This window comes from Alligator sinensis, unplaced genomic scaffold, assembly GCF_000455745.1.
Source record: "Alligator sinensis unplaced genomic scaffold, ASM45574v1 scaffold1159_1, whole genome shotgun sequence".
In the NCBI taxonomy this organism is placed as follows: domain Eukaryota; kingdom Metazoa; phylum Chordata; order Crocodylia; family Alligatoridae; genus Alligator; species Alligator sinensis.
Genome location: NW_005842942.1, coordinates 506,795 through 520,199, shown reverse-complemented (window position 1 = coordinate 520,199; position 13,405 = coordinate 506,795). Strand labels below are relative to the sequence as shown.

Here is a 13,405-nt window from a genome sequence, read left to right as displayed (position 1 = left end):
CAGTATTGTTATCTCTCATGATTTTTAGCGTTGTTCTTAAAGTCTACACTTCGAGACTGTGAAAGACTTATCTCTTCCATATGTGTATATGTGTGTGTGTATATACACACACACACACACACACACACACACACACACACACACACACACACACACACACACACACGTCTATGCTTTTATTTTTTATATATATATATATATATATATATACACACACACACACACACACACAAAAGAAAGAGCTAAGTTTTTCACATTTCTGAAGCACAGACTTTAAGAACAACACCAAAAATCATGAGACTTGACTATACTGTGGTGTGCTCCCACTATATAGTGATTTTCTCTAGCCCATTTCCCCCTACTTCTCTTATAAAAATGTCATGAGGGACAAGACCAAAACCCTTATGAAAGTCAAGCTATGTTACATCTATTCCTTCCCCTTTTTCCATTAAATCAGGTACCATGTCAAAAAAAGAAATTTGATCTCTCTGATATGACTTGAAAAAGAAAATGTTAAGTATTTCTTATCACCATATTATCCTCTGGATGCCTATACATTTATTGTTCAATAAGTCATTCCAGCATTTTTCCAGGCATTATAGTCAGGAGGACTGCTCTGTTTTCCCCCTTTTTAAAACGAGAAACTATGTTTGCCTTTCTCTTGTCTTCTGAGACCTGCCTCCATCCTTCAGGTGTTTTCAGAGATAATTGCTAATGGTTTAGAAATTGCTTCAGTTAGTTCTTTAAGCACGCTGATAGATTTCAGAAAATACTGCTGACTTGAATATATCCAGTCCATTTAAATATTCTTTAACCTAGGGGTTTCCTATACAGGCCCATGGTCTGTCCCCTTCCTCCCCCCACTTAAATTAATTTAATTTAAGTATCTGGTCAAGCTGGTTTTGTGAAGACTTGAAGCAAAGAAGGCACTTTCTGGTGTCACTGTTGTTTGCTCTCCTTCTTCACTAAATGGGTTTAACTTTTGGACAGCCCTTATCTACAGTATGAAATTCAACCCTGTGTTGATAACTAGTACAAAGCCTGCATTACATGGAAATCCTACCTTAGCCCTGTTTTGAGGATAAGTGACATTCCTCTGAAGTCTCAGGAACTATTTGAGTCATTAAGGACTATTCCTGTCTGCAGTTTTGTTCAGACAGCACTGGATACATGTCTATAATTTAAGCTTTGCTATTAAAGCTTATTTTCCCCTAATCTTTTCATCTGGATTGTTAATCGTTCATGTTGGCAATCCATATGAAACTTCTGGTCAGAAGGAAAGTATCCTTATGAAACCAAATGCTGCCGATGTTGTTGTTAATACTTTCAGGGCAGTCTATCTGAGATCTGTTTATTTCATCTTCTTTTAGATGGCTTTTGGAAAGGAGAGTGAGAGGCAAGGTACAAAATACTCTGTGTTCGACCATAGTTGGGCATTTCCTTTGTATGAAGCCTCAGGTTGCATGTCCAGTGTCTTTGGCTATGTAGGTTCTTACTATGAAGTTCCCAGATCCCGGCAAGCCTGGTGATCCCACTGGTCCTCTTTCACCCTGTAAATACGACATTTAATTTCATGTTATCTCTCAAATGCTGCTATATTGTGTCACTTTTTCCCATATATCCATCCATCCATCAGATCAAAACATTACCACTTGATCAGAATAAAGAACAGAACCATTAAATGCTAGCTTTGTGACTTCTGCTGTATAGCATTTTTTTGTCAAAACCTTTCTGGTGTGGCCTGTTTTACAAAATGTGATCATCAAAATAAGTAGTAAATATCTTACCTACTGCTTAGTAACACTCTATAAATATCCATCAACACAGTTATGGTGACTTTCACGGAGTTATAATATATCCTGGCAGGTAGACTAGGACTCCAGACACGGAAGTTCCTTTCTTGGCTCCTTAACAGCCCCTATTGTGTAAGCTTAGCTATTTCTCTAGCCCCCATTATGTCTCAATTTCCCCATCTGCAAAACAGGTATAATGGCACTGTCCTCTTTTATGGTACTTTCAGACCCACTGGTGGAAAGCATTATATAAAAGCAATCATTACAGAGATTACAATGGATGAAACCATGCTAGCTAGTAACATGAGGTAACAGCCTTACTGCTTCCACAGTTCTAAACTGTCCTGGCATATGCTTGTGAAGAGACTGAATTTAGAAAGAAATCCCCACCATAACCATTCTTAGCATCTTTAAATCAAACTTTATGAACCAAGCCATACCTTCTATATAAAAAGGGATTGAATCTATGACACCTTCAGAAATACTGAAGGTATAAACGTTCATTTCTTTTGGATGCAAAATTTCCTTTGAGTCCAGTGAGAATTTTGCATGAATTATCTTTAAAATAATTTTAAATTATCTCCATTGATCTGTGGATTTGGAGTGAGTCAATAGCTTTGCCAGTGATTTGTGGGTTTGGTACATGATTCTACGCTAATATGTAGCATGGTACACAATAGAAAACTTCATCCCCAGTATATTTAGGGTAGTATAGAGAGGATGGTGACAGAGTATTCTTTGTGGCCATGGGGAACAGGACAAATAGCAACAGCCTTAAATCACAACAAGGAAAATTTAGGTTGGATATCAGGAAGTACTTTCTGGCTAGGAGGAAGGATAGTGAGGTGGGAGGGAGTAAGAGCCAGAACCTATTGCTGAGAGTGGTTCTGGACTCTACACCACTGGAAGTTTTTAAATCCAGGTTGGATCTACACTGGGGTTGATCCTACCTTGGGCATGGGGTTGGACTACATGACGTATTTCTTTATTAGAAAAAAAAATTAAAATACTGTAGGTTAGCATATGTAAAATAAACCATTGATATAGAAATGCAAAAAATACTAAATAGTCACCGCTTTTCCTTGGTCTCCTTTTATGCCTTTAGATCCTTTTATCTCACTAATCAATCCAGGATTTCCCTTAAGAAAGAAGAAAAAGAAAAGAAATACTATGCAGTTAGCTGGTAATGGTATTTGTTCTTTTTACAAAGATAATCTGATATGACATCTTGCAAGTGCTTTATTATGTTGGATGAACAAACATGATGATCGTCTTCTTAATCTGCCTTTAGCCAAAGCAGAAAATTCTTTTTATTGATCATTGGAGCCCTCTCTAGTGAGTACATATTGAGAGAAAAATGAAGTACTAAATATTTTAAACTTGTGGGACATTTTTTGTTAAAAAAGGAAAAAAAGTTTAATATGTGAAGGGTTCATATAACAAGATTAAGCATTAGGAATCCCACATATAGTGCTGCACATTTTAAAGACAGTTAAAAGTATGTCTTCATTCAAGCTGCCAGACAGAAGGGTATACAAGTTAATAAATGAGCAATATCTTTAAAAACTAATTTGCAAAGAACTAGGTTGCAACTATATTGCATCTGGAAAAAGCTTACAGAATCTCCTTGAAAGCCCTTTGGTCCACGTTCACCAGGGGGTCCTCTTGGTCCTGTACTGCCCTGAAATCATAAAATGAAGTAAGAATCTGAAAAGTGCTTTTTCTGTTGGAGGGGAAGGGGAAGGGTTAAGGATTTAAAATTCACAATAAGTGGCCTGAAAGACCCTGTATTGTTTTTCTTCAAGTTGTTACCCTGGACTAAAAATTGCATGGATGAACCCTTATGCCTGTTTAAATCATTCAACCACAAGAATGTGGGCTAAATACATCGATTCCAAAGAACTATGCTTTTTCTCTGTGATCTCTTTATGCAAGCCCTTTTCATTATTTAAACATCTTAGCTTTCCAGAGAAAGCATTTAGTTGGTTGAATTCATGAGTTTCTGTGCTTAACTAGTGTTCCAAGAGTAAAATTCCTCAGTTACCTACTATAAGAATGGCAAGGTATTTTTGTAGAGGGGAAAAGATTACTTAGAGCAAATTACTCTGTCATCTTTCCCCAAGGCTAAAGTGCAGCTCAAATGCCATGCATTTCACATACTCATAGAATAATAGAGAAGTAGGGCTGGAAGGGACATCCAGAGGTTATCGAGTCCAACCTCGTACCTAAGGTAGGATCATCCCTATCCAAACTATCCTATATAATCCATAACTAAACTCTACCTAAGACTACCTTAAACCTTGACACAACACAAACCTAACACCTTAACTTGACACAGATAAAGTAAGGGAACCATGGCAGCCAACGTCCTGCTTTTATGACATGCTGTCAATATATGCTCAAGAGATCCCACATAGAGGGCCATGCCCCTCACTACACAGGAAGGCAACCCCCCCACACTTTCTACTAGTAAGTCCATGATGGAAAATTCCTTCCTGATCCCAAAAATGGAGATCGGTCTGACCCTGAATGATGGGCCAAGTTCCTCCAGCTAGGAACATCCTGCTTTGGTTCCAGCAGGAGCAATGGCACACATCAGTCAAAGTCCCTAGCCTTAGCTGTAGCCAACACGCAATGCTTCTGTGGAGGGCTTAAAAACACCCTGACACATGTAGCAGAAAGAGGGGAGACAATCTAAACAGCCAACATACAAAAAAACCCTTACCAAGGGAACTGAAAGTTGTTCAAGGCATGGAAAATGGATAATAAATTTTGTGAAAGCACTTTTTCTAAATCCTGCAGAGGAAGGACAAATTAACTCAAAAGCATTGCTCCTTCCAATGAAGTTCAGCTCAACTCCTTAATTACTAACATTCATTCCAGGGTTTTGCTCTATGAATCAGGAATTGTTAATGCATGTCTACTATAAATTAATGCTAGCCCTTAAGGAGCAACTTGAGTTTAAGAAATATATGCAAGAATGTTGAATCCTGTACAATACATGGTTCATTTAATCATTTTTCAAATAAAATGTCCTATCAAGAAATATACTTGGGTATTTACTACTGAAAAAAGACCCTGTCAACCACAAAGAGGGAGGCAATCCTACTTCTGATGAAGCAGAAATTGTGACTAAACCATGTTGACCCAAGTCAAAACAGATTCGTAATTTTGTGATAGTAAGCCACTCCCTGTGTTCAAGTGGTAATTTAACATTTCCATGTAATATGCAGATTTATTATTCTGAAACCAAACCCTGATCAAATAAGAAAATATAACACATTACCGGATAGCCTAAGTCACCCTTTTCTCCTTTGTTTCCTGAAAGTCCAGGATCACCCTTAAAGATAAAAAGAAATTAATATTAATTATTTATATTTTAATTCTTTTATTATTTTATTTCAGAATTTAAGTTGATGTCAACATAATACAAGAAAAAAAAAAGGGTTCACCTCTTCTCCTTGAATTCCACCAATCCCATCATCACCACTGGATCCCTGAGATGACAAAAATAGGTATGAATGAGTCTCATTCACAAATAATCATTTCAGGTGTATAGTCCAACTGACAGAGAAGTCAAACATAAATTTAAGAATGTATGAATTAATGCCTGCTGTTTCATTTTTTACATTTGTCTTACACATGAACGTAAAATGGGCATACCACCACAGTGATTTTCAAAATAAGTTAAAAAGGAACAACAAACCAATACTGTGCCCATTGAAGCTTTTGGCAAACTTTCAAGAACTTGAGCACAAGGAGAATAAAGCCCTAAAATACTGCATTTACCAATTACTTTTTCTTTGAAGCTCCATTCTATTTGATGTCTTTTAGGGACCAAATAGACGCCTACGCTGACCAGTGAACTCAGAGTCAAGCACAAGCAATGTTTATAATATGTAGTCCTAGAAAAGAAATGCCATCTGGAAATCAGAAGTGATACTTCAGTTTGAAGTCATATTTTTTCTTTCCAAATTAAGTAAACAATAAATAAATAAATAACATTTTACTATACCTTATGCCCACTGATTCCTCGAAATCCCTGAAATGAATGAAAATAACAAATATCTGTTAAATAAGTAGGCAAAACAAAACAAAACAAAAAGATAAAGAAAACATTTTACTGTAAGTTAAAATTACACTTGCAGTTTTACCTTGAAACCTCTTGTACCTGGACATCCCGTATTGCCTTGTCTTCCCACCAGTCCAGAAGGTCCTCTTGGACCCTGAAAGATAGAGGAGATGTGAACTGAATTTTAGGGAGCTATGTCAATTTACATATGCTAATAGAGCGTTGAGTTTTCATGTATTTTTCCTAGTAAAAACTAAAGTGCTTTAAGCTTACCGGCTCCCCATCATCTCCTAAATATCCCAGGTGTCCGCTTGCACCTCGAGGTCCCTGAAATGAAGAGAAAAGCAAGAACAAAATGAATACTTAAGTTTGCTTGTTTGGACTTATGTAACTGTAATGAGAATTCATAAAAGACCAGTACAATTCTGCCTACATATTCCTTCCTTTTGCCTTCTCTGTACTTCAAAACCTTGACAAATGAGAAATGTCTTACCTGATAATTGTTCTGTTAGCAGATTTTCTATGCATTCATCACTAATGGGCAATGCCTCTTAACCTGTGAAATCTGTAGGTGAGCCAATGCTTTTGCCGTTGGCTTGAGTAAGTGTCCTAACACTCCTGCCTCCAGCTCAGCTGGGGAAGTTCTTCCAAAATCATCAGATTATGCCAGCCACTGATTAAATATTTTAAGAAAACAAAACTCTATATCTTAGTTCAGGCTAAGGCACTTCTCTATCTGAAGGAACTTTCTATATATATGAGATAACTTTGAGGTCTTGAGGCCGTGGTATTTCATGTGCAATAAGATGAATATAGCATAATGGAGGATCTGTATCCAACTATAGTTTTCTCTTGATGCCCAATTTGGTGCATGTGATAGAGATCCAGAAGACAGAAGAACCCCCATTTTCACGGTTCTGGTCTTTTCTGAAGGTGACACAGAAGTTACTTGGCTGTATATGAACTCCAAGTGAGAAACTAGGTGGAGGACTTCAACTTTCTAATCTTCTTTCTGTGTATATTGAAGATGGATTTTCTTTGAAAACAGCAGATTTTCTGACAACTGTTTTATTACCACTAAGAAACTCAAACCTTTGGGTACTCCCTATGTTACAGAAAATTTAAATAAAGCAAATGTTTGGTTTTCCTCTGACAGGACATAGGAGGAGTACTCTTGTTTGTATATTATGACATGGCTTCTTATATCTTCTTCCAAAGCTGCAATTAATAATATAAATATAATGTTGGAATCAGTGGACAATGCCTGTGGCCAAGTCCCTTTGCATGATTGAGCTGTCAAAGTGAACTGTGAAGCTTGCTTCCAAAAATGAGTCTACAAAAGCCCAGAGTGAAAGTCGAGTTGGCTTTAAATGTATTCCAGGTACTTACCTGTTCACAAATGGACTGACACCTCAATTCATACTGTATTGAATAACTGGCTCAGTGTTCTGTCATTGAATTTCTGGAGGCGCAGTTTGAGAAATCCCACTCAAGGGAAAACACTGATTGACGAGCAAATTTCAAGCACTGGAGAAAACTGGCTTTACAGCACCACTGGCAAGAAACGGCTGATTCAAGGAAGTTCTTTTGGATCTTTGCAAATTGTACTATGAACTCAAAAATATGGCCAGGACCATGCCTGTATTGGAGTAACTAGTGTGTATAAATCCTTTCCAACATTTGACTAATTATGAGTGGCTTGTTTCATAAATTTCATAGATTTCTAGGGTCGGAAGGGACCTATTAGAGATCATCAAGTCTGACCCCCTGCTCTGGGTAGGAAAGAGCACTGCGGTCAAGTAACCCTAGCCAGGTGCTTGTCTAATCTCCTTTTGAACCCCTCCAAGGTAGGGGAAAGCACCACCTCCCTTGGAAGCCCATTTCATATTTTGGCATGCCTCACCGTAAAGAATTTCTTCCTGATCTCCAATCTAAACCTAATGTCCTTCAGTTTATGGCTGTTGTTTCCAGTAACCCCAAGGGGCACCCTGGTAAACAAAGTATCCCCTATTCCCTGCTGATCGCCACCTCCCCCGCGATGAGTTTGTAGGCAGCCACAAGATCACCTCTCAGCCTTCCTCAGTCTGTCTTCATAGGATCTTACCAACAGGCCCTATGTTGTTGTTCTTCCTAATGGAAAGAACGTATCTTATTGCACTCATGGTGTGTGTGTGTGTGTGTGTGTGTGACAACTGATATATTATCCATGAATGCAATAAGATATGCATCTTAGCTTGAGCCTTCCTGAGATAACAGATCACAGAGGGCACAGTAGATCAAAAGAAGGAGGCCTGAATAGGAACCATAAAGATCTCAACTGCCCATTTCATGTTTGAGACACTGAAAATTTTGTTGATTTGCGAAGGAAACATATCTTCATTTCATTGACAGGTTCTGCTCCAATTTTTTTCTTCCACTTCAGAAGCTCTTCTTGGGTACCCTTGGCATTGCTAGTGACTAATGCAAGGGCAGGCACTTATTTCGGGTGGAGGGCCACTTACTGAGTTTTGGCGAGCTGTCAAGGGCCACATTGGTAGCCCCACCACTTGACAGCTGCTGCCACTGGCGGCTTCTTTGCATCTGGGGCATCGGGATCAGGGCGAGGGTGGGGCCTCACACAGGCTGATTTGCCCTGGGCCCCATACCCTGCTCGGATCATCTCCTGGTGTCGGTGTATGTGTATGGTGGGGTGTGTGTGTGCAACTTGTCCTATAAACACACAGACACTCTCTCTCTCTCTCTTTCTCGCGCACACGCACGCACACACACACACATATCCACCCTCCCTCCCTCCCTCCCTCCCGCTCCTGGCCCTGGGGTACCAGTGTGGCCCTGTGCTCCTGCGGGTGCTAGAGCAGCCCAAAATCTGTGGCAGGCAGTGACTTCCAGTTGGGGAGATGGGGGTGAGAGGGGTGGGACAGAGCTGGCCTTGTTGCTGGCTCCTGCTGGCTCCCCCTGGGTCCTACTGCCCCTGACTCCTATCATCTTTGACAGGCAGCCAGGAGCAGATAAATATACTTTTTCTAAAATTTTAGGAGTCCCATGGGCTGGATAGAATGGCCTGGTGGGCCAGATCTAGCCCGCAAGCTGTATTTTTCCCACCCCATGACTAATGGATTGCTAATGCTGTATGACAGTTAAGAATGAGAACTTCCTGTATTCTCAGAAACAATTTTTTCTAATGATTCTTCAAACATTTCTGCATTCAAAACAAAGCATCAGTTTCATTTCTGGCAATTAGCCACAGGGAAAAGACCCCGTAAAGTAGTAGCCAAAATCCAGTCCTGCTATAGTTTTAGTACACTTCTTCCATAAATAGGTAATAACAAAACTATTGGAGTCTCCCCAACACTTTAATTTCTCCAGATGCACGTGGCCCATCCTTAAAATGACAATCAAATTGGTAAAGCAGTTTTATTCTTACCTTTATCCCTTGTTTTCCTCGAGATCCCTTATCACCTTCTTCCCCAACACACTTGCAAGACACACAGCAGCATGTTCTTTCAGCAATATTGGCCTTGAAAAGAAGTTACATCAGGTGAAATTTTATTTGCTAAAAATTCTCATATGCCCCCAGTTGAAATGAGAGGGGATTTTTACTATTTACTTCAACAGGAGCAGGAAAGGACCATATTGCTTTAACATGAATCTTATGTTAGTATTAATAATGTGCCTTATTAAAAATAAATGGTATATGACACTGTACACCCTGAACCAAAGATTTAATCATGTATGTTGATCCTTTATGGAATAACTTACCAAGTACTTGGAGAGCTGGCTGGCCGTATCTGTCATGCCAATATCTAAAATAGTTCTATGTTTATATCCTTTTCCAAATTCAATGTATTGAAGTTTTTCAGAATTAGAGGCTCTTTCGAGAGTAACAGTTATGAGTGCATCCAATCCTACACATTAAATGATTACATAAAAAACATGAAGTCCTATACAAAAATGATTATAAAAAAAAAACTATAAGTAATTGAAAATATCATTTACTCTCATGCATGCAAATTTAGATAGAAAGGCAAAAATTCCAGATTAAGGAATGTACATTATAATTTAGTCTTGCTTCTATTTTTATATAATTGTATTATTAGTCTGTGTAAGTGCTAATGAAATGAAGAAGTAAGAACATCCACAGAAAGAAGCACTGGATGCATCTTGAACAACAAATGAGGTTTAAAGTTCATGTGATTACTATGAATGTTAACATACATATTTGCTTCACAGTTTAAGCTTCAACCTGGAACAGTGCATTTAAGAAGAAAAGCAAAAGCATGATATTCTGTAGCTGCCTATTTGGAGGGGAGGGACAGGAGCCAAATTGTTTTGATTATGAAAAATCTGTTTTGGTTGCATTTCCTTTTAAAATATTAACAAATACCAACACAAAAATACTGAAATTTTAGATGGCTCTGTGTCATTATCTCATCTGGAACAGTATCAAGGGTTTGAACATTTGGCTGAGTTCAGAGCCACTGAGAGCTTTGTACTAATCCTGTGTATACAAACATCAATCCACAGATTCCAACAGAGTTACACCAGTGTAAAATTAGAGAATGCAGTGTTATGAATCTGCAAACATATACTCATTAATGTGACATGCTTTCAAATGCTGAAATAGGAAGTAATTCTTCCTCTTTGTGTCTTTCACTATATCTAGTGAGATTGGGAAGAGAACTTCGGAAGGCAACACCTTACTTTGAAAAGCATATATCACCAGAAAGCAAGTTGACGGCAGCCAGGAAAGGTACTTAGGTTCTGTGGCTCACACACAGATTTCAGTTGCATTGGTTAATTAAGCAGAGCAAGTGAAATTTTACAAGCTAAGGCCCAATGCATTTCAAAGTACTTAGTTTGAATGATGCAGGGGTTTAGGTTGTAGCCGTGTTGGTCTAAGGATATAGGCAGACAAGGTTCCTTGGGTGAATTTGATATCTTTTATTAGACCAACCCAAATGGTTGGAGAATAGTTATTAAGCAAGCTTTCGGGTTCAAAAACCCTTCGTCAGGCTCAGGAAGCTGCAGCAGTTGGTGTGTGCTCTTCCTGGATGGAATGAAAAGCAAACAAGCCAGGGGCTGGACTGGGCTGGGGAGTCAGTTGCCAGGCAGATTATAATGCATCAAAAATCCAGTGTCTATGTTTAGTCCCTGATCTCTAGTATCCAGCAGGTTGATGAAATGGAGCTCATAGGCTCGTCTCTGGGATGTGTTGTGTAAATTTCCCTTGAGGATCAGGACTGAGAGATTGGAGAGAGAGTGGCCCTCCTGTGAGAAATGTGCCCCCACCGGTAATTGGGTGTTTCTGTCTTTGATGGATTTCCGGTGTGCATTCATTCGGGTGCGCAGTTGTTGTCTGGTCTCTCCTACATATCTTCCATCAGGGCATTTGGTGCATTGGATGAGGTATACTACATTCCTGGAGGTGCAGCTGTAAGATCCTGGGATGCTGATGGCTCTGTTGTGGGGTGTAGTAATAGTGGGGGTGGTGGAGATGTGGGGGCAGGTTTTGCATTTCTTGTCATGGCACGGTCTGGATCCTTTTCGTGTGTTCTGGGGTTGAGGAAGTTTGCTTCTGGTGATGAGGTTGGCGAGGTTCGGTGCTTGTCTGAAGGCTAGGATGGGTGGCTCTGGGAAGATCTTTTTAAGAATAGGGTCTTTTTCTAATATGGGTTGCAATTTTTTGAGGATTTTCCGTACAGGTTCAAGGGATGGGTGATAGGTCATAACCAGCGGTGTGCGATTTGTGGGTGTTTTTCTTCTGTACTGCAGCAGTTCTTCACGTGGTATCCAGGTGGCTCTTTCAAACGTGCGATCTACCTCTCTGGAGGAGTGTCCTTGCTGGGTGAAAGCCTTTTTAAGATTGGTGAGGTGGCAATCCCGGGTGGTCTCTTCAGTACAGATGCGGTGGTATCTGAGGGCTTGGCTGTATATCACTGCTTTTTTGGTGTGTAAAAAAAAAAAAAAGGTAAAAAGGTTGGCATACTGTGGGGCCATTTTAGTGCCCATAGCTGTTCCCATCATCTGGAGGAAGTGTTGATTATTAAAAGTGAAATTGTTGTGTGTGAGGATGAAGTGTATAAGCTCAGTGATATCTTTGGGTCTGTATTCTGGGTTGTAATCTTGTTCCTGTAGATATGTAAGGCAGGCATGGATGCCATCCTGGTGTGGGATGTTGGTGTATAGGCTGGTAACATCCATGGTGGCTAGGAGTGTGTTGCTGGGAAGGTGGTCTATGTTTTTAAGTTTCCGTAGCAAGTCTGTGGTGTCTTGGACAAAACTTGCTCTGTGGGTGACAAGCGGTTTTAGGATGGATTCAACAAAACCTGATATTTCCTCAGTTAGGGTCCCATGGTTGGATATGATAGGTCTGCCAGGGTTCCCTTGTTTGTGATTACTGCACCCCACAACAGAGCCATCAGCATCCCAGGATCTTACAGCTGCACCTCCAGGAATGTAGTATACCTCATCCAATGCACCAAATGCCCTGATGGAAGATATGTAGGAGAGACCAGACAACAACTGCGCACCAGAATGAATGCACACCGGAAATCCATCAAAGACAGAAACACCCAATTACCGGTGGGGGCACATTTCTCACAGGAGGGCCACTCTCTCTTCAATCTCTCAGTCCTGATCCTCAAGGGAAATTTACACAACACAGCCCAGAGACGAGCCTATGAGCTCCATTTCATCAACCTCCTGGATACTAGAGATCATTTGGAGAATAGTTATTAAGCAAGCTTTCGGGTTCAAAAACCCTTCGTCAGGCTCAGGAAGCTGCAGCAGTTGGTGTGTGCTCTTCCTGGATGGAATGAAAAGTAAACAAGCCAGGGGCTGGGCTGGGGAGTCAGTTGCCAGGCAGATTGCTTAATAACTATTCTCCAACCATTTGGGTTGGTCTAATAAAAGATATCAAATTCACCCAAGGAACCTAGTTTGAATGAAAGATTAATGTTGCCTGTAGGGCTGTATGAAACAGCAACATTCTGCTTTGATATCCATTTCAACTGAACAGTATTTTGTTTTGAGTTTTGTTTCATTTCGAAAACACTGTTCTGTTCCATTTTGTTGAAATGGTTTAGCTATTTCAAGCTGTTTCGATGTTTTGATTGGGCTGGGGAAGGGAACTCAGCCCAGCTCAGTTTCCCTCCCCCGCCTTGCGATCAGGCTTCAAGCAGCTGGGAAATTGAAGCGATCGGACTTCAAGCAGCTGGAAGTCCAGCCTGGTGCAGGTGGACGCTTGCACCGGGCTGGGTTCCTGCCACTTGAAACCCACTGGAGGCCTGCATCAGGCTTGGTTCCCAGTGGCTTGCAGCCCCTGTGGCACAGCCTGGAGGTGGCAGGAGGTGGAGCACAGCCTCAGTTCTGCCTGTCCCCTGCCACCAGGCTGAACTCCATGGGGCTGGTGGAGCCGATCAGAGTGCAGTCCGGCATTGGGAAGCAGGCAGAGCCGGCACTGTGCTCTGATCAGCTCCGCCGGCCCCAGGGAACGCAGCCCAGTGGCGGGAGGGAGGGGAAAGCGAAAGACGTCTCCCCG

General features: G+C 40.6%; 1 protein-coding gene across 1 annotated transcript in view; it reads right to left on the bottom strand.

Moving 5' to 3' along the window:
- Positions 1-13,405, bottom strand: part of LOC102376909 (collagen alpha-6(VI) chain) — a 78,648-nt gene that overhangs the window by 34,043 nt on the left and 31,200 nt on the right. The window contains exons 10-19 of the mRNA XM_025192543.1: positions 9,625-9,770; positions 9,290-9,382; positions 6,139-6,192; positions 5,948-6,019; positions 5,809-5,835; positions 5,246-5,290; positions 5,080-5,133; positions 3,412-3,474; positions 2,867-2,932; positions 1,497-1,550 (exon numbers count right to left, since the gene is read on the bottom strand). Coding sequence (XP_025048328.1) covers positions 1,497-1,550; positions 2,867-2,932; positions 3,412-3,474; positions 5,080-5,133; positions 5,246-5,290; positions 5,809-5,835; positions 5,948-6,019; positions 6,139-6,192; positions 9,290-9,382; positions 9,625-9,770 — 674 coding nt within the window. The remainder of the gene's footprint in view (positions 1-1,496; positions 1,551-2,866; positions 2,933-3,411; positions 3,475-5,079; positions 5,134-5,245; positions 5,291-5,808; positions 5,836-5,947; positions 6,020-6,138; positions 6,193-9,289; positions 9,383-9,624; positions 9,771-13,405) is intronic.